This window comes from Hyperolius riggenbachi, chromosome 11, assembly GCF_040937935.1.
Source record: "Hyperolius riggenbachi isolate aHypRig1 chromosome 11, aHypRig1.pri, whole genome shotgun sequence".
NCBI classification, from domain to species: domain Eukaryota; kingdom Metazoa; phylum Chordata; class Amphibia; order Anura; family Hyperoliidae; genus Hyperolius; species Hyperolius riggenbachi.
In genome coordinates this window covers 247,168,325-247,186,899 of record NC_090656.1, presented here as the reverse complement: position 1 = coordinate 247,186,899, position 18,575 = coordinate 247,168,325, and the positions used below count along the sequence as shown (strand labels likewise).

At 47.5% G+C, this 18,575-nt stretch overlaps 1 protein-coding gene across 1 annotated transcript in view; it reads right to left on the bottom strand.

The window, feature by feature from the left end:
• LOC137538916 (catalase-like) overlaps positions 1-14,071 on the bottom strand; it is a 74,261-nt gene extending 60,190 nt beyond the window's left edge. Inside the window, exon 1 of the mRNA XM_068261348.1 lies at positions 13,993-14,071. Within this exon, the coding sequence (XP_068117449.1) occupies positions 13,993-14,058 (66 nt within the window). The 5' untranslated portion in view covers positions 14,059-14,071. The remainder of the gene's footprint in view (positions 1-13,992) is intronic.
• Positions 14,072-18,575: the final 4,504 nt, after the last annotated feature.

The following is an 18,575-nucleotide window of genomic DNA, read 5'->3' as shown; positions in this document are numbered from 1 at the left end:
CAGCTACTACCAGCTGATTGCCATAAAGTTCAATACTTGGTTAACGTTCCTCTTTAAAGCACCACTATCGCCAAAATTATAAAATGTAAAATACATGTAAACATAAACAAGTGAGAAGCATGTTTCTTCCAGAGTAAAATGAGCCATAAATTACTTTTCTCCTATGTTGCTGTCACTTACAGTAGGTAGTAGAAATGTGACAGAAGTGACAGGTTTTGGGCTAGTCCATGTCTCCATAGGGGATTTTCAGCAAGGCTTTTATTCTTTATAAAGACATTCCCTGAAAAAGGATTTATACAATGATGCTGGTCAGCCTCCCTGATTGCTGAACATATTTCAGAGCTACTGCCATTCACTAAGTGCTTTTAAAACTAAGCAAAACCCTGAGAATCACCCATGAGGAGATGGACTAGTCCAAAACCTGTCGGTTCTGTCAGATTTCTACTACCCACTGTAAGTGACAGCAACATAGGAGAAAAGTAATTTATGGCACATTTCACTCTGGGAGAAACGTACTTCTTATTTGTATATGTTTACAAGTTTTTTAAATTTTACGATTTTCATGATAGTGTTCCTTTAACTGTACAGTATTTTCTTCAGATGCGATCATCCTATTAGATTTTTACAATCGTATTGTACAGAAAACCATGCAGTATGTGGAGAGAATGAACGTGAAATGATTCCATGGTTGGATGAAATACAGAATATTGGAATTTTCTATCGCATCTGCAGAGAGAAAGTGCCCTTATCGACCCGTTTATGGGAACAATCAATCGAATGATCGCATCTGAAGAAAATGATTTACCGTTAACGGCCATCTTATAACACATTGGAGTTGATTCATCAACATTAATGTGCTACAGCAGTGCGAGTTAAATTGCTTGACGCACACTATAGTAGCGCGACTTAAAGGATACCCGAGGTGACATGTGACATGATGAGATAGACATGTGGATGTACAGTGCCTAGCACACAAATCACTATGTTACATAGTTACATACGTCCATCGAGTTCAACCACACGTCCATGGAGCTCAACCAGAATCGTGTTCCTTTTTTTATTTCTCTACCTGAAAGAGTTAAACATCAGGTATGCAAGTAACAGTTTCTGTCCAAGTCGGGATCGGGTCGGACTGTAGCATACCCCTCACTGATAAGTAATTACAGCCATAAAACACTTTCCTGTAAGTAAATGGCTTCTGAGAACAGGAAAGAGATAAAAAGGGTCAATGAAACAGTAAAAACTTAAAAACTAGATTTAAATTAAAACTAAAACTGTGGGATATCTAAAAAAGGTCATTTTTAGGAGAAGGACAGATACAATTGTTTTTATCATCCGTTTATGTTCACCTCAGGTGTCCTTTAAATCACACACTACTCACGCTACTTGCATCATAGCGTGCGTTTCTTAGCAACGCCTGATACTTTAAAAGGCCACGTGATAGTGCATTAGCATGGTCGCGCTACTACGCTAATTAACCCCCTATAGCTGCATCCAATCAGAAGCATGCTCATATCAGATTCATACATCCCGCTATGTTACACTAGTCAATTAGGCCTGTTTGAAAAAATGTCTCTGCTCCTGCGCACTCGGCACCTGGAAGCAGACTCCTGGGCTATTATTTGTTAGGATGACAGGGCAGCACGGTGGCATAGTGGTAAGTGCTCTTGCCTTGCAACTCTGGGTCCCCGGTTCAAATCCCAGCCAGGTCAACATCTGCAAGAGGTTTGTATGTTCTCCCCGTGCCTGCATGGGTTTTCTCCGGGTACTCCGGTTTCCTCCCACATCCCAAAAACATACAGATAAGTTAATTGGCTTCCCCCTAAATTGGCCCTAGAGTACGACACACACACTACATGATACATACATACACATATGACTATGGTAGGGACTAGATTGTGAGCCCCTCTGAGGGACAGTTAGTGACAAAACAATATACTCTGCGTACAGCGCTGCGTAATATGTCGGCGCTATATAAATACTTGAATAAATAAATAAATAAAATGACAGACTGGAACAGCTGTGCTATGTACCTAACAGTAGTTATAAACCGCAATATGAGGGCTGGAAGCCACTAGAGGGCTTTTTTGAGCATTAAGCGGGCGCTTTAAATCGCTAGCGATTTCCCTAAACACTCTGCCAGCGTAAATAAATGTGATAAATTCCACAGTGGCGAATGGGATTAGCAAAATCGCAGTCGCAGAACATGCAGGATTTTGGGAGCGTTTGTGTTTCAATGCAAAGTATATAAGTGCTGGCAAATCATGAATTGCTACTCATAGCAATCTGTGTGAGATTTTAAATTACTGCAAACCGTAAAAAAAATTATAATCAATGGAAAGGACCAATCAGAATTAAAATCCCAAATCCCTATTACAATCACAGGCAAAAAGCATACACATTTTAAAATCACTTCCAGAATCGCCGGAAAAGGCTCATGAAATGCTAATTAGGTGAATATTATCATTCAGTTAATTGTACTTATAGGGGGGGGGAGGGGGGGGGGAGGGTAGGTGAATATTATCATTATATCCTCAGTTAATTGTACTTAATTTAAGTACTCAGTTAATTGACTCCTCCTCCTCCTCATTCATTCAGTTGACTGCAACTCTGCGTAACAATATGCATGCTTTTTTCAGCTGTTGCATAGCCATGTTCAGTGCGTCACATATGCTGTCTATCCATCTTAGCCTCTGCCATCCTCTTCTTCTTTTGCCCTCGATTTTTCCATTCATTAAGAATTTCCTCAAGAATTTCTCTAAAGAAACCGGTCTTCTTATCATGTGACCAAAGTTTTTGAGCTGTAATAGCAGTGTCAGCTAGAGATGGGCTGAACTGTTCTGACGGTGAATAGTTCGCAGTGAACAAGGGGTATTCGAAATGCACGTGTAACGCACATTTTTTTTTAAAAATATAAATTTGCATTTGCATTTTTCCCATAGACTTTAATGGCAGGAGAGCGGCCATTGAATATAGCGGTTGAAAGCAAAGCCCCCTTATGTGCTAGAAACACCAAATGTGCAGGGTGTGTGGAGGGGAATATTGGGTGCAAGAGGAACAAGAGGCAGTGATGTAACAATAGGGGCCGCAGCCCCTGCACCTGTGGGAGGGGGGGGGGCTCAGGGCCATTTTGGGGGGCAGGAGGGGTTGCAGCATGAGGGAAAATCATGGCCACACATCGGCGGGGTGGGGGAGAGTCGCACCCCCTCCCTCACCTCGGGTTCTCCCCTCAGCGGGGCTCCCCTCCTGAATCAATCAGTGGCAGCAGGTGGCGGAAAAAAGCTCCTATTTAACCTCCTCAGCGGTAATCCCGAGCTGAGCTCGGGCTAAGCCGCCATGGAGGATTTCTCAGGCCCTGGTGGGCCGATTTGTTTTGCCTTCGTGGGCTGTCTCCTGTAGAGTGGATTGGGGGGAGGCCCTTAAGCCGCGCAGCCGCGGCCAGCTCCGGTGGCCATTTTAGTGGAGGCAGGAGAGCCCCACCCGGGCTGGTGGGACTATTGAACTGCGGGGACCCGGCGGAACGGCATGGCACGGATGGCGTCCTCCGTGCATTCAAATTTAATTCAGGTTCTTAACTTTTTATTTTTATTTGGACTCATAAGTCCTTTAAATAGTCTTTCTTATAATTGGATTGACCTGTGTATGTAGGTCAGGGGTCACTGAGCTCACCAAGCCAATTTGAGTTCCAATAATTAGTTCTAAAGGTTTTGTAATCAATAAAATGACAACAGTGCCCAAATATATGCACCTGCCTAATTTTGTTTAAACAAATATTGCGCACTTTCTGTAAATCCAATAAACGGAATTTAACTTCTCAAATATCGCTGTGTGTGTCTCCTATATGATATATGTAACTGACATTTTTTATCGTAACAACCAATGATTTATACAGTAAAAAGTATGCTGCTTAGCCTTAGCTTGGCCAAGCTTTCACATTCCCCTGTATTTAAACATGTTTATAAACATTAACCCTCCTGGCGGTATAAAAAATTTAAAAAATTCCACCAGGAGGCAGCGCAGCAGTTTTTCTTTTGTTTTTTTTTTTAAATCATGTAGCGAGCCCAGGGCTCGCTACATGATAGCCGCTGCTCAGTGGCATCCCCCGCCCGCTTCGATCGCCTTCGACGATCCCCGATCAGGAAATCCCGTTCAAAGAACGGGATTTCCTGGAGGGCTTCCCCTCCCATCGCCATGGCGACGGGGCGGGATGACGTCAGCGTCCTCGTGACGTCATTGGGAGTCCCGATCCACCCCTCGGCGCTGCCTGGCACTGATTGGTTTAAGTAAATCGGCCCAGCAGGGCCTGAGAAAACCTCCTGCGCGGCTTACCCCGAACTACGTTCGGGGTTACCGCCAGGATGCTTAATATGCATATAAATGTATCCTGCAAATTTGGTGTTTCTAGCATGTAAGGGGACTTTGCTATTAACAGCTAAAGTCGGCAGCCGCTCGCCTGCCATTTAAGTGTATGGAGCACACTGCGAATAGCAGAATCGCAATTTTTTAAAGACATTCGCATTCGAAATTTAAAAAACTCAAAATGTGATATTTGGCTACATCACTAGTATCAGCCCTTCTAGTGACCCCTTTGGCCTTGTTTCTCTATTGACTGGTGAGATCTTCTAGCAGTCCAGGGAACTCTCAGTAACTTTATCCACAAGCACAGTTCAAAAGTTATAAATGTTTTACCTTATGTCTACTGTAATGTATTCTAAAGTGTAACCGAGGTGACATAAGATGAACACAATGCTAAGCATACAAATAACTAGGTTATGTCCCCGTTCTTCTTTTACTGCTGGAAAGCGTTAACCTTCAGCTCCGCAAGTGACAGTTTCTCTCTGAAGAGGAATTACAGCCATACAACTTTTTCCTGCAGAGGACAACTTCTGACTGCAGGGAATAGATAAGAAAGGTCAATAGTTCATATATTTTAGCTCTGGGACTCTTTATAGACTGACATTGGGCAGACACATTAAAACATTAAATCTGCTTTGTAAATGTTCAAACATAAAATAAAACCATGGAATATCTAAAAAAAAAAGTTAATTTTAGGAGTAGAAGGATAGATACAATCGTTTATCTCATCAGTTTATTTTCACTTCAGGTTTACGTTCATCATTACAGCAGCAGTGTATCTTCATATATTGAACCAGATTGCGGAGAATGATTGCCAGTGATTAGCCTTTGCTGAACTGATCACATGACACTGAGAATGGCAGAGAATGCGTAAAACCCAGGCAGTTTATCTGAACAACAGGACACATATTGCAGTTGTGTCACAATCACAAACCCCTCCCCCACTGTAACCTTCACTTGGAGGTGTGGGTGGATGTCTACAGATTCCAAACAACTATAAATCAAATTAATAACTTGGCTGACGGACTACTCCCTTTTTTAGTATCTGAAATTTGTAGCATTTTAAACGTCTCCATATTAGATTATGGTGGAAAGATGTTATTAGTGAATGGGTGTTCAGCAGAACGACGACAACGTAAACACAGACGCACGAACGCCCCAGCCAAGCAAGTGCGCTTCTTATTCTGTGTGTAAACACCAGGCAGCCTCAGGGGGGAGCAGGGGAGGGCACTTTCCAGGAAACATTGAAAATAGGTCAACACTTGCTCAACATCTATAATAATAATAACAATAATAATAATAATATTATAAAAGAGAATTTTTATTATACTTTTCTCCCCGGGAACTCAAAGTGCTATGACCCTGCACTCAGGGCCGGATTTAGGCCTAGGCCACCTAGGCCATGGCCTAGGGCACCACAGAAGCAAGGGCACCAAAGCAGCAGGCTAAACTGGTGCAACATTTTCAAGCTTGCAAATGCTGCAATGTAGGGAGATCAGGTGAGCGTATGACCGCGGTACTCTGCTGCTAGCTGTCTGTGCAGCAGCCATCTTGCTCTCTGTGCACGTTTGCATTGTGGGTGGTGGCTATGTACTTGGACGGCATTGGAGACAGAAGAGGGGAAGAGGAAGCTTCTGCACTGGAGATGAGCTAAGAAATGAATGACATGGATGGCTGCTGTGGTGTGATGGCGAGCTGGCTACCTATACTGGAAGGGGGGGGGGGATAAAGGTAGTCATCTGGCTACCTATATAACTTTACTGGAGGGAAAGTGGGGAGGAGTCATCTGGCTAGTGGCTACATATACTAGAGGGAAGGGGAGAGGTCATCTGGCTACCTATACTGGAGGGAAAGGGGGAGGAGTCATCTGGCTACCTATACTTGGGGGGTCATCAGGCTACTTATACTAGAGGGAAGAGGGGAGGGGTCATATCGCTTCCTATACTGAAGGGGGGCGGCTGGTGACAGTGGCCTAGGGTGGTAAAGAGTACAAATCCGGCCCTGCCTGCACTGACCCTTCGGCAGTGTTAAAGGCTCGGGAAAATAAGGTTTTTTTTTTTAGCCTTTTCTTAACTACTTTAGTTCTGAGCCTGTGCAGTACAGCCCGGAGGACGTCCGATGATGTCAGCGCGCCGGCGTGGAACGCACAATGGAGCGCAGAAGAGGCACGACCTGGCCGACGGCCTGACCAGGTCGGGTCGGCCACCGGAGACCACCGGGAGCCTGCGGAGCGGCGCCGAGGGCACCTCCTGCCTGCCACAGGCTGGAGGAAGCCCCAGGTAAGTGGATGTGGATTTTAATTTTTTTTTTTTGTAGCGACCCTGAACCTTCCCTTTAAGTGGTTAAAATGAACCTTAAGCGAGAGGTATATAGAGGCTGTCATACTGGCTGAATAATGGTCGCTCGTCATCAGGAGCTTACTGCGCAGGCGCAGTACAAGAAAACTTCATACTGCACCTGCGCATTAAGCTCTCGATGAGGTTACAGTTCCAAGATGGCTGCTAACCACATGGTCCTCTGCTTAGCAGCAGCAGGTCGAGGTGTAATCCAGATGATGTTAAAATGGAGGACTGAAGTCCACCTGCTGGCAATGTGCTTTTGATGAAGCTGGTTTGGGGTGTAGCAACGCCTGCCCCCTCTGAATTACCCACCAATGACAGTCCACCTCCTCTAGGAGGATGTTGAGCTTAAACTGTAAAACTCTGTAACTCATAAGCTATACATGTCATATTTGGGCGGATGAATATTCCTCAGATAATGACAATTCCTATGACATCAGACTTGATTAGGGTAGAGGGTCCAGTTCCTGAGAAGTTTAATAACTTGGTTATAGTGTACCCCTTGCCCCTCAAGACTGGTATCCAAAGATTCAGCAAGACACTACAAACCCAATGCTACAACTCTCATAACTATCCTAGATACTATATTCCGTAAATAGGCAAAAAATCATATACAGCATTCATTTTCTCTCTGCTCCTGACGGAGTCAGGCAGTCTGGTCTCATGCTGAGTTTATCCTGTCTCTTCAAAAGGCAGTAACACTTGCCATTTGGTTACTGCTGGAGAGCTTTCACACCTCGGTGTCACTGGCCAGCAAGGAATCCTTTTGAACAAGTTAATTAAATGTGGGTGATGGGTTTGTATTCACTCAGAGAGAAGGAAAGACATCTGTTGTACGTTTAAAAAGAAAAAAATGTCATTCCGCTCTTCTTTGCGGAACTATACAGAATCGCTAATCATCTCGATTTCGGTATCATTCATCACCCCCCCCCCACTTATATAAGGCAGCTGCGTTGGCCATTATCTCACTCGGTGTTGCTGCAGTAGTGAGAGAAGGGAGGGGAACCTGCTGTAGAGATGGGGAAGCTTAGTTAGGCTCTTGTAGCTTTCTCCCAGCTGATATTTGTTGTTGAAAAGCACCACAAAAAGAGCTTTTTTCAGAGCTAATGTTCTTGAGAAGTCTTTTTTTTTGTGCCACTGACACTGCATTATACAGCCCTGTGTGTCGCAGCTGGCCCTTACTAATTGCTATACTGTGCAAGGCCCAGCACATTCAGTGCCTACCTTTCACTGCACCTGTGTGTGTGACAGCTGCACATTTGTAATACCAGTCCGACCGTGCATACCTGTTCATGTTCACTGCACCTGCGTGACAGCATGCAGTGTTATATACCAGTCACAGCATAACTGTTCACTGCACCTGTGTGTGTGACAGCTGCACATTTGTAATACCAGTCCGACCGTGCATACCTGTTCATGTTCACTGCACCTGTGTGACAGCACGCAGTGTTATATAATACCAGTCACTGCATAACTGTTCACTGCACCTGTGTGTGACAGCTGCACATTTGTAATACCAGTCCGACCGTGCATACCTGTTCATGTTCACTGCACCTGCGTGACAGCACGCAGTGTTATATAATACCAGTCACTGCATACCTGTTCACTGCACCTGTGTAACCGCACATTGTTGTACCAGCAGTCACTGCAACTTTTTTACTGCACCTGTGTAACCGCACATTGTTGTACCAGCAGTCACCTTTTCACTGCACCTGTGTAACCGCACATCGTATTAGTCAAGTCAGTGCATACCTTTCACTTCATCCCCCCAATACGGACATCAGTAGAGGCAGAGCCAGAGGCAGGCCACCTGGCAGGTCTGTTCGAGGTCGCGCTGTCATGATTTCGTGCAGCCCTCGTCGACCATACTACAGTATTCAGAAGAAGGCATGTGCCATCATCCCCCAATATTGTCAGGACGTAGTTGACTATTTAACACAGAACACCTCATCTTCCTCAGCACGGAAGCGTCACATATCTTCCTCCTCCTGCTCTGATTCTGGCACCCCACTTAACACTCCGTTGGCAGCCATCACCAAAGTGCAATCATCCCAGGGCTCAGCGGTGTGGAAAATTTTTGTGTGTTTGCCTCAAATGAGAGCAATGCCATCTGTACTCTCTGCCACCGAAAATTGAGCCGTGGAAAAACCAAGACCCTCGTAGGGACTACTACCTTACGAAGGCACATGATTACAAAGCACAAACTGCAATGGGATGACCACCTGAGGAAAAGCAACACACAAAAGCAAAGCCACACACCGCAGAGTAAGATACCATCATGCAATTATTTCTCAAAAAAGGCGATACCCAAACTGTACCGTGATGTTGAAAGGCAAGTGGTGACATCTCTGGCACACAGCGTTGGATCAAGGGTCCATCTGACCACAGATGCCTGGTCTGAAAAGCACTCTCAGGCCTGCCCGAAGACTAAGTCAGTCCCCACACACAGCATCTCTGCCTGCACACTGTGACTGCCTGCCCCAAGACTAAGTCGCTCCCCACACAGCACCTCTGCCTGCAGGCCGCTTGACTGCCTTCTCCTCCACCACAAACAGGGTCCAGGACTCCAGGTGGATTCCTGAATTTTTAAGGCTGCTGCTAGCAGCGGCCGCTAAAATAATTTTTCTGGTGCGTGTACATGCCTGCCTAATTTTTCTGGCTGTACTGCGGCTGCAACAACAAAACAAAAGGCATGTACATGTGCCCATTCCTCTACGTGATCATTACCTTGCCGCGGTGAAGGGGCTTGCGTATCACAAAGAAGCAATGACCCACGGCTATATGAGTGTGTTGGGGTTGGGGAGCACACCTGGCCCAAGAAGATAATAAGGTCGTTGCTTCATTGTGGACAGACCAAATTCGATCAGCTGGACACTCAGTCACTGTTGTTCTATCATTGAGCTACCTCAGCCCGACCAAATTGGCTTGAAAACCGCCATCGCCTGCACTCTCGCCATGGTGCGCACCAGTCCAGCACGGCCGTCTCTACACAGACAGCTGTTTGCGGTGTGTTACACAGTGAGTTTGGTGTGTCAGTGTGAAGCAGTACACTAATTACACTCCCTGATTGATGTATACACATGCAAGATATTTTAAAGCACTTTAGGCCTCCAATTTAGCAATAAAATGTGATTTCTGCCCTTAAACCCTGCTGAGCGTAAAATCCGGATTTTTCCCCGGGACTTTTGGCGTGTATCCCACTCCGCCATGCCCCCCTCCAGGTGTTAGACCCCTTGAAACATCTTTTCTATCACTTTAGTGGCCACAATTAATGTTTGTAGTTTTGAAGGTTCGCCTGCCCATTGAAGTCTAGGCCGGTTCAAAAGTTCGCAAACTTTTTTCGCGAGTTCGCGTTCGAGGTTCGCAAAATCGGAAGGCTCGAGACAACTCTATACTGGAATGCAGTGTCTTTCTTTCTCCAGATGTAATGCTTCTCATTTCAGGCAAAAAAAGTTCTATTTTAGCTTTATCCATCCACAAATTATTCTCCCAGTTTCCTTCTGGTTTGTTCACATGATCTTTAGTAAACTGTAGATGGTCAGCAATATTTTTGGAGGAGAGCATTGGCTTTGGTTTCCTCCATGCTGACGTGCCAGACACAGCATTACTCTTCAGTGGTCTCCTGGTGATGGACTTATGAACATCAACTGTGGCAGTTCTGAGACAACGCAACCAAGAGAGACAGTGCATAGCAGTAGAGTAAAACAAACCCGACTAGTAGAGTCCACTTGGAAACTTTTGGTCCCAGAGCCTTCTGTCATGCTGCCCCTACGTTTTGGAACTCCTTACCTCAACAGATCAGGACAGCTCCATCCCTGGACGTGTTTAAATCCAGACTGAAAACCCACCTGTTCAGTTTGGCATTTGCAGAAATATAACTTTTGTTGTGTGAATACTTCATCCAACTAATTACTGAATCTGAGAGAGCATAAGTGCTTTGAGTCCTATGGGAGAAAAGCGCTATAGAAATGTTATTGTATTGTATTATTGTATAGTAGGGTGTTTATTGGGCACACAGCTCACACAACAGGCCCAAAATATTGCTATACAATCCACAAGGGAGTGTTACGGATCCCCCTAACCAAGGAGTCCTAATTCCCAGCTTCACAGGAAAATAAACACACGTCTAGTCCCAGTAGCTCCACAAATAGCAGAAGTCCAAGAGGTGCACAACAGATCCCATCCCACAGCAGTCCCAATAGGTGAAGTCCTCATCAGTCCCAACATCCAGTATCTGACAAGTCCACACGACCACCTGAAGGAGAAAAACAACAGTCCACAGTCCAGGGCCTCGCAACTCTGAGTTACAGCAAGTCCTCTCTGGTTCCTGGCCGCTTGGGAGATTCTCCTGGTTCACCACAGGACCCCTGAGCTGCTCTCTCTTCCACAGACAACACAAAACACAACTTCCTCACATGAGGTACCAGCATGATACAAGAGAAAAACATTTCTTTGTTACAGCTGATACAAATCCTGTCATCAATCTGAACTGTGTCTACTTCCTGCTCTCATGGAAGCAGACCTAGGGTTACCATCCTTTGTTTACAAATTAGCTGCTCTGCCATGGCAGAAGAGATTCCTGAGCTGACACAGCTGAGAGATCAAATTACAGTGGTGATTAGTCACAGATGAGGGGGAATTAGACAGGCTAAACTCTCGAAGGGGTTGATTCACAAAGGTTACTTATTTTTCACCTTACCTGTAAGGAGTGAAAATGCATGAGATAAACAAATAAGGAGAGATAATTCATGAGGTCAATAGATAAGGAGAGCTAAACCGTGAGTTATGTCAAATAAGGAGAGCTAAACCATGAGTTGTGTCAAATAAGGAGAGCTTAACCATGAGTTATGTCAAATAAAAAGAGCTAAGCCATGAGTTATGTCAAATAAGGAGAGCTAAAAAACATGAGTTGTGTCAAATAAGGAGAGCTAAACCATGAGTTATGTCAAATAAGTAGAGCTAAACCATGAGTTATGTCAAATAAGTAGTGCTAAACCACGAGTTATATCATATAAGGAGAGTTAAACCACGAGTTATATCAAATAAGGAGAGCTAAACCATGAGTTATGTCAAATAAGGAGAGCTAAACCATGAGTTGTGTCAAATAAGGAGAGCTAAACCCTGAGTTATGTCAAATAAGGAGAGCTAAACCATGAGTTATGTCAAATAAGGAGAGCTAAACCATGAGTTATGTCAAATAAGGAGAGCTAAACCATGAGTTATGTCAAATAAGGAGAGCTAAACCATGAGTTATGTCAAATAGGGAGAGCTAAACCATGAGCTATGTCAAATAAGGAGAGCTAAACCCACCGGCGTAACATAAGAGGAGAGCGTGGCTGCAGATCGGTGGGGAGGGGGGACATACCCCCCCTCCCTCACCTTGGGCTCTCCTCTCTGCGCTCCCCTCCTGCAATCATTGGTGGGCGGCGGCAGGATAACACATGCCTCCATCGCGCCGGAGGTTCCGATCAGTAAGTGATTCATGTCACTTCCTGTGTAAACAGGAAGTAGCATGAAGCTCTTAGACATCGGAGACCTCCAGGGCGAAGGAGGTATGTGTTATCCTGCCGCCGCCCGCCAATGATTGCAGGAGGGGAGCGCAGAGAGGAGAGCCCAAGGTGAGGGAGGGGGGTATGTCCCCCCTCCCCACCGATCTGCAGCCACGCTCTCCTCTTATGTTGCGACCCCTTCTGCCCCCAAAAGTCCCTGAGCGGGCCCTAGGGAGGGGGGGGGGATTTTTTTTTGCAGGGGGGCCCGGGGATTTCTAGTTACGCCCCTGGCTAAACCATGAGTTATGTCAAATAAGGAGAGGTAAATCATGAGTTAAGTTAGATAAGGAGAGCTAAACCATGAGTTAAGTCATTTAAAGAGATATAAATTGTGAGTTAACAAATACCGTGAGATAATTTAACAGAAAAGCTTTGTGAATCAGACCCTAAATACATACAGGGTGCATTTCTCTATGTTTTCCTTCTGTCCTGTGCAAGAGTTCAGGTCCACTTTAAGGTGGAATGAAGCCCTAGGCAAGTAGAAACGTTGGGGCCACCATGGTCACCTGACTTTTTTGGTAAGATTTACGGGGCTAAGGGCTTGCATCAACCAAGCCCCTAGTCTCTCTCCAGGCGATAGGCAACTGCCTAAGTTGCATTGTGGATGATCCGGCACTGGACAAATGAGAAGTGGCATGCATCTATCTATAGGAGTTACACATCTGTCTTATGCTGGGAATACACAATGTGTTTTTTGGGCAGATAGACGGCTCAATAGATAGTTTCTGGCAGGACTGATATGATTTTGATTGTTTTACTGAAAAACCATCGGAAAATCGATCAACCAGTAAATCTGCCCAAAAAAAACCTCATCGTGTATTCCCAGCATTAGGCATGCATAGCTACCTGCGAGTTGCTGCTGTATCTAGCGACAATACAAGTCTGCTCAGCTCAAGTCTCTCGCAAGGCTTGATTTGTGGCTGATAAGGAAAATGATTAATCAATACCTATGCCAAGCAACTGTCAACACAGCAGAACATTGCTTAATTTCAGTCCCTGCCAATTCAGCAATCTCTAAAGGATGTTATGAATGATTGGAGAGACGGCACTGAAATAAAGAAGGATATTCTGGTGGTGATTTGTAGCTGTGGCATGGATTTTCTGTGTTTCCATTCTGAAGAAACTGGCTTAAAGTGAAGACAAAGTGAAGAGATAAACAATTGTATCTATCCTCCTACTCCTGAAAATGACTTTTAGATCTCCCATAGTTACCTTAGGGAAGTTTTTTTAATATGTAGTTCATGAGGATAAATTACTGTTACTTTTGCAAATAAGGGCGTGCAATTGGTGACAGACGCAAAACAGAAAAATGCACTTATATTTCCAGATAAAATATTGTCACCAAAAACTGTTCTAGGGACATAATGTAAGCGTTGTCATAACCGAGACAAATGGGCAAATAAAATGGGTCGGTTTTATCCACCTCAGAACGTTTTATTTTAAAACTATAATGACCGAAAACTGAGAAATACATTTTTTGCATTTTTCTTATTCCCGTTAAAATGCATTTAGAATAAAATATTGCTTAGCAATATGTACCCCCTAAAGAAAGCCCAATTAGTGGCAAAAAAACAAGATCTAGATTGTTTTGGTGTGATAGGTAGTGATAAAGTTATTGGGGAATAAATGAGAGGAGTGCTGAAATGTGAAAACTGCTCTGGTCCATAAGGGGAAAAAAACACTAAGCAGTGAAGTGGTTAAATAAGCCCCAAAACAGCATCTGTTCCTAAAAGCAAATGAGTGCTTACCTGCGTTCCGTGGGCCTCCTGCCCCATTTTCTGTGACTGAGAGACGAACGGGCATATTCCAGCCATGGTGACAAATGACTTACTACAGAGGAGTGTGTGGTTGTTTTATACAATGAGTAATACTGGCCCACTCCCTCCAGCCCAAGTATGCAAAGTGTTTCAGCTCTTAAACTGCTTAATTATACGACATGACACAATAAAATGAGGAGGCGATGTCTGCATTATGCTATAGATAGCTGTGCTGTATAGGTGAATCCAACTGTGCGAGGTCTATGAGCAAAACACTCTAACCATACACACCGTGAGAATAAAAGAAAGGCTGCTCAATGAATGACCAGACATAAGACAGATCAGAGCCGTACCTACAGAAACAGGGGTATAGCAGGGCTGCAATTGCTAGAGTAGGGGTATGGCAGAGTTATATCTGCAGAGGTATAGCAGGGCTGTACTTATAGGCTACTTAATACTGGGGGACACCTCTGGCTACCTAATACTGGGGGCACCTCTGGTTACCTAACACAGGGGGCACCACTGGCTACCTAATACTGCTGGCACCTCTGGCTACCTAATACTGGGGGCACCTCTGGCTGCCTAATACTGGGGACACCTCTGGCTGCCTAATACTGGGGGCACCTCTGGGTGCCTAATACTGGGAACTCCTCTGGCTACCTAATACTGGGGGGCACCTCTGGCTACCTAATACTGGGGGGCACCTCTGGCTACCTAATACTGGGGGGCACCTCTGGCTGCCTAATTCTGGGGGCACCTCTGGCTACCTAATACTGGGGACGCCTCTGGCTGCCTAATACTGGGGGCACCTCTGGCTACCTAATACTGGGGGGCACCTCTGGCTGCCTAATACTGGGGACACCTCTGGCTGCCTAATACTGGGGACACCTCTGGCTGCCTAATACTGGGGGCACCTCTGGCTACCTAATACTGGGGGCACCTCTGGCTGCCTAATACTGGGGACACCTCTGACTACCTATAATGGGGGCACCTCTGACTATCTAATACTGGGGGCACCTCTGGCTGCCTAATACTGGGGGCACCTCTGGCTACCTAATACTGGGGCGACTTCTGGCTACCTAATCCTGGGGGACACCTCCGGCTACCTAATACTGGGGGGACTTCTGGCTACCTAATACTGGGGGCACCTCTGGCTACCTAATACTGGGAGACACCTCTGGCTAACTAATACTGGGGGGACTTCTGGCTACGTAATCCTGGGGGCACCTTTGGCTACCTAATACTGGGGGGCACCTCTGGCTACCTAATACTGGGGGCACCTCTGGCTGCCTAATACTGGGGGCACCTCTGGCTACCTAATACTGGGGGCACCTCTGGCTGCCTAATACTGGGGACACCTCTGGCTACCTAATACTGGGGACACCTCTGGCTACCTAATACTGGGGGCACCTCTGGCTACCTAATACTGGGGACACCTCTGGCTACCTAATACTGGGGGCACCTCTGGCTACCTAATACTGGGGGCACCTCCGGCTACCTAATACTGGGGGCACCTCTGGCTGCCTAATACTGGGGGCACTTCTGCCTACCTAATACTGGGGGCACCTCTGGCTACCTAATACTGGGGGCACCTCTGGCTACCTAATACTGGGGACACCTCTGGCTACCTAATACTGGGGGCACCTCTGGCTACCTAATACTGGGGGCACCTCTGGCTGCCTAATACTGGGGACACCTCTGGCTACCTAATACTGGGGACACCTCTGGCTACCTAATACTGGGGGCACCTCTGGCTTCCTAATACTGGGGGCACCTCTGGCTACCTAATACTGGGGACACCTCTGGCTACCTAATACTGGGGGCACCTCTGGCTACCTAATACTGGGGGCACCTCTGGCTACCTAATACTGGGGGCACCTCTGGCTGCCTAATACTGGGGACACCTCTGGCTACCTAATACTGGGGACACCTCTGGCTACCTAATACTGGGGGCACCTCTGGCTTCCTAATACTGGGGGCACCTCTGGCTACCTAATACTGGGGACACCTCTGGCTGCCTAATACTGGGGGCACCTCTGGCTACCTAATACCGGGGACACCTCTGGCTACCTAATACTGGGGAAACCCTTGGCTGCCTAATACTGGGGGGCACCTCTGGCTGCCTAATACTGGGGACACCTCTGGCTGCCTAATACTGGGGGCACCTCTGACTACCTATAATGGGGGCACCTCTGGCTGCCTAATACTGGGGGACACCTCTGGCTGCCTAATACTGGGGGGCACCTCTGGCTGCCTAATACTGGGGACACCTCTGGCTGCCTAATACTGGGGGACACCTCTGGCTGCCTAATACTGGGGACACCTCTGGCTGCCTAATACTGGGGGCACCTCTGGCTGCCTAATACTGGGGGACACCTCTGGCTACCTAATACTGGGGACACCTCTGGCTGCCTAATACTGGGGGCACCTCTGGCTGCCTAATACTGGGGGCACCTCTGGCTACCTAATACTGGGGGCACCTCTGGCTGCCTAATACTGGGGACACCTCTGGCTGCCTAATACTGGGGGCACCTCTGGCTGCCTAATACTGGGGGCACCTCTGACTATCTAATACTGGGGGCACCTCTGGCTGCCTAATACTGGGGGCACCTCTGGCTGCCTAATACTGGGGACACCTCTGGCTGCCTAATACTGGGGGACACCTCTGGCTGCCTAATACTGGGGACACCTCTGGCTGCCTAATACTGGGGGCACCTCTGGCTGCCTAATACTGGGGGACACCTCTGGCTACCTAATACTGGGGGGCACCTCTGGCTACCTAATACTGGGGGGCACCTCTGGCTACCTAATACTGGGGGGCACCTCTGGCTGCCTAATACTGGGGGCACCTCTGGCTACCTAATACTGGGGACACCTCTGGCTGCCTAATACTGGGGACACCTCTGGCTGCCTAATACTGGGGGCACCTCTGGCTGCCTAATACTGGGGGCACCTCTGGCTACCTAATACTGGGGGCACCTCTGGCTGCCTAATACTGGGGGCACCTCTGACTACCTATAATGGGGGCACCTCTGACTATCTAATACTGGGGGCACCTCTGGCTACCTAATACTGGGGGACACCTCTGGCTACCTACTACTGGGGGACACCTCTGGCTACCTAATACTGGGGGGCACCTCTGGCTACCTAATACTGGGGGCACCTCTGGCTACCTAATACTGGGGACACCTCTGGCTTCCTAATACTGGGGGCACCTCTGGCTACCTAATACTGGGGGCACCTCTGGCTTCCTAATACTGGGGGCACCTCTGGCTACCTAATACTGGGGGCACCTCTGGCTTCCTAATACTGGGGGCACCTCTGGCTACCTAGTACTGGGGACACCTCTGGCTACCTAATACTGGGGGACACCTCTGGCTGCCTAATACTGGGGGCACCTCTGGCTGCCTAATACTGGGGGCACCTCTGGCTACCTAATACTGGGGGCACCTCTGGCTGCCTAATACTGGGGGCACCTCTGACTACCTATAATGGGGGCACCTCTGACTATCTAATACTGGGGGCACCTCTGGCTACCTAATACTGGGGGACACCTCTGGCTACCTAATACTGGGGGACACCTCTGGCTACCTAATACTGGGGGGCACCTCTGGCTACCTAATACTGGGGGCACCTCTGGCTACCTAATACTGGGGACACCTCTGGCTTCCTAATACTGGGGGCACCTCTGGCTACCTAATACTGGGGGCACCTCTGGCTTCCTAATACTGGGGGCACCTCTGGCTACCTAATACTGGGGGCACCTCTGGCTTCCTAATACTGGGGGCACCTCTGGCTACCTAGTACTGGGGACACCTCTGGCTACCTAATACTGGGGGACACCTCTGGCTGCCTAATACTGGGGACACCTCTGGCTGCCTAATACTGGGGGCACCTCTGGCTGCCTAATACTGGGGACACCTCTGGCTTCCTAATACTGGGGGACACCTCTGGCTACCTAATACTGGGGGCACCTCTGGCTGCCTAATACTGGGGACACCTCTGGCTGCCTAATACTGGGGGCACCTCTGGCTGCCTAATACTGGGGACACCTCTGGCTGCCTAATACTGGGGGGCACCTCTGGCTACCTAATACTGGGGGCACCTCTGGCTGCCTAATACTGGGGGCACCTCTGACTACCTATAATGGGGGCACCTCTGACTATCTAATACTGGGGGCACCTCTGGCTACCTAATACTGGGGACACCTCTGGCTGCCTAATACTGGGGGCACCTCTGGCTGCCTAATACTGGGGGCACCTCTGGCTGCCTAATACTGGGGGCACCTCTGGCTACCTAATACTGGGGGCACCTCTGGCTGCCTAATACTGGGGGCACCTCTGACTACCTATAATGGGGGCACCTCTGACTATCTAATACTGGGGGCACCTCTGGCTACCTAATACTGGGGCGACTTCTGGCTACCTAATCCTGGGGGACACCTCCGGCTACCTAATACTGGGGGGACTTCTGGCTACCTAATACTGGGGGCACCTCTGGCTACCTAATACTGGGGGACACCTCTGGCTAACTAATACTGGGGGGACTTCTGGCTACGTAATACTGGGGGCACC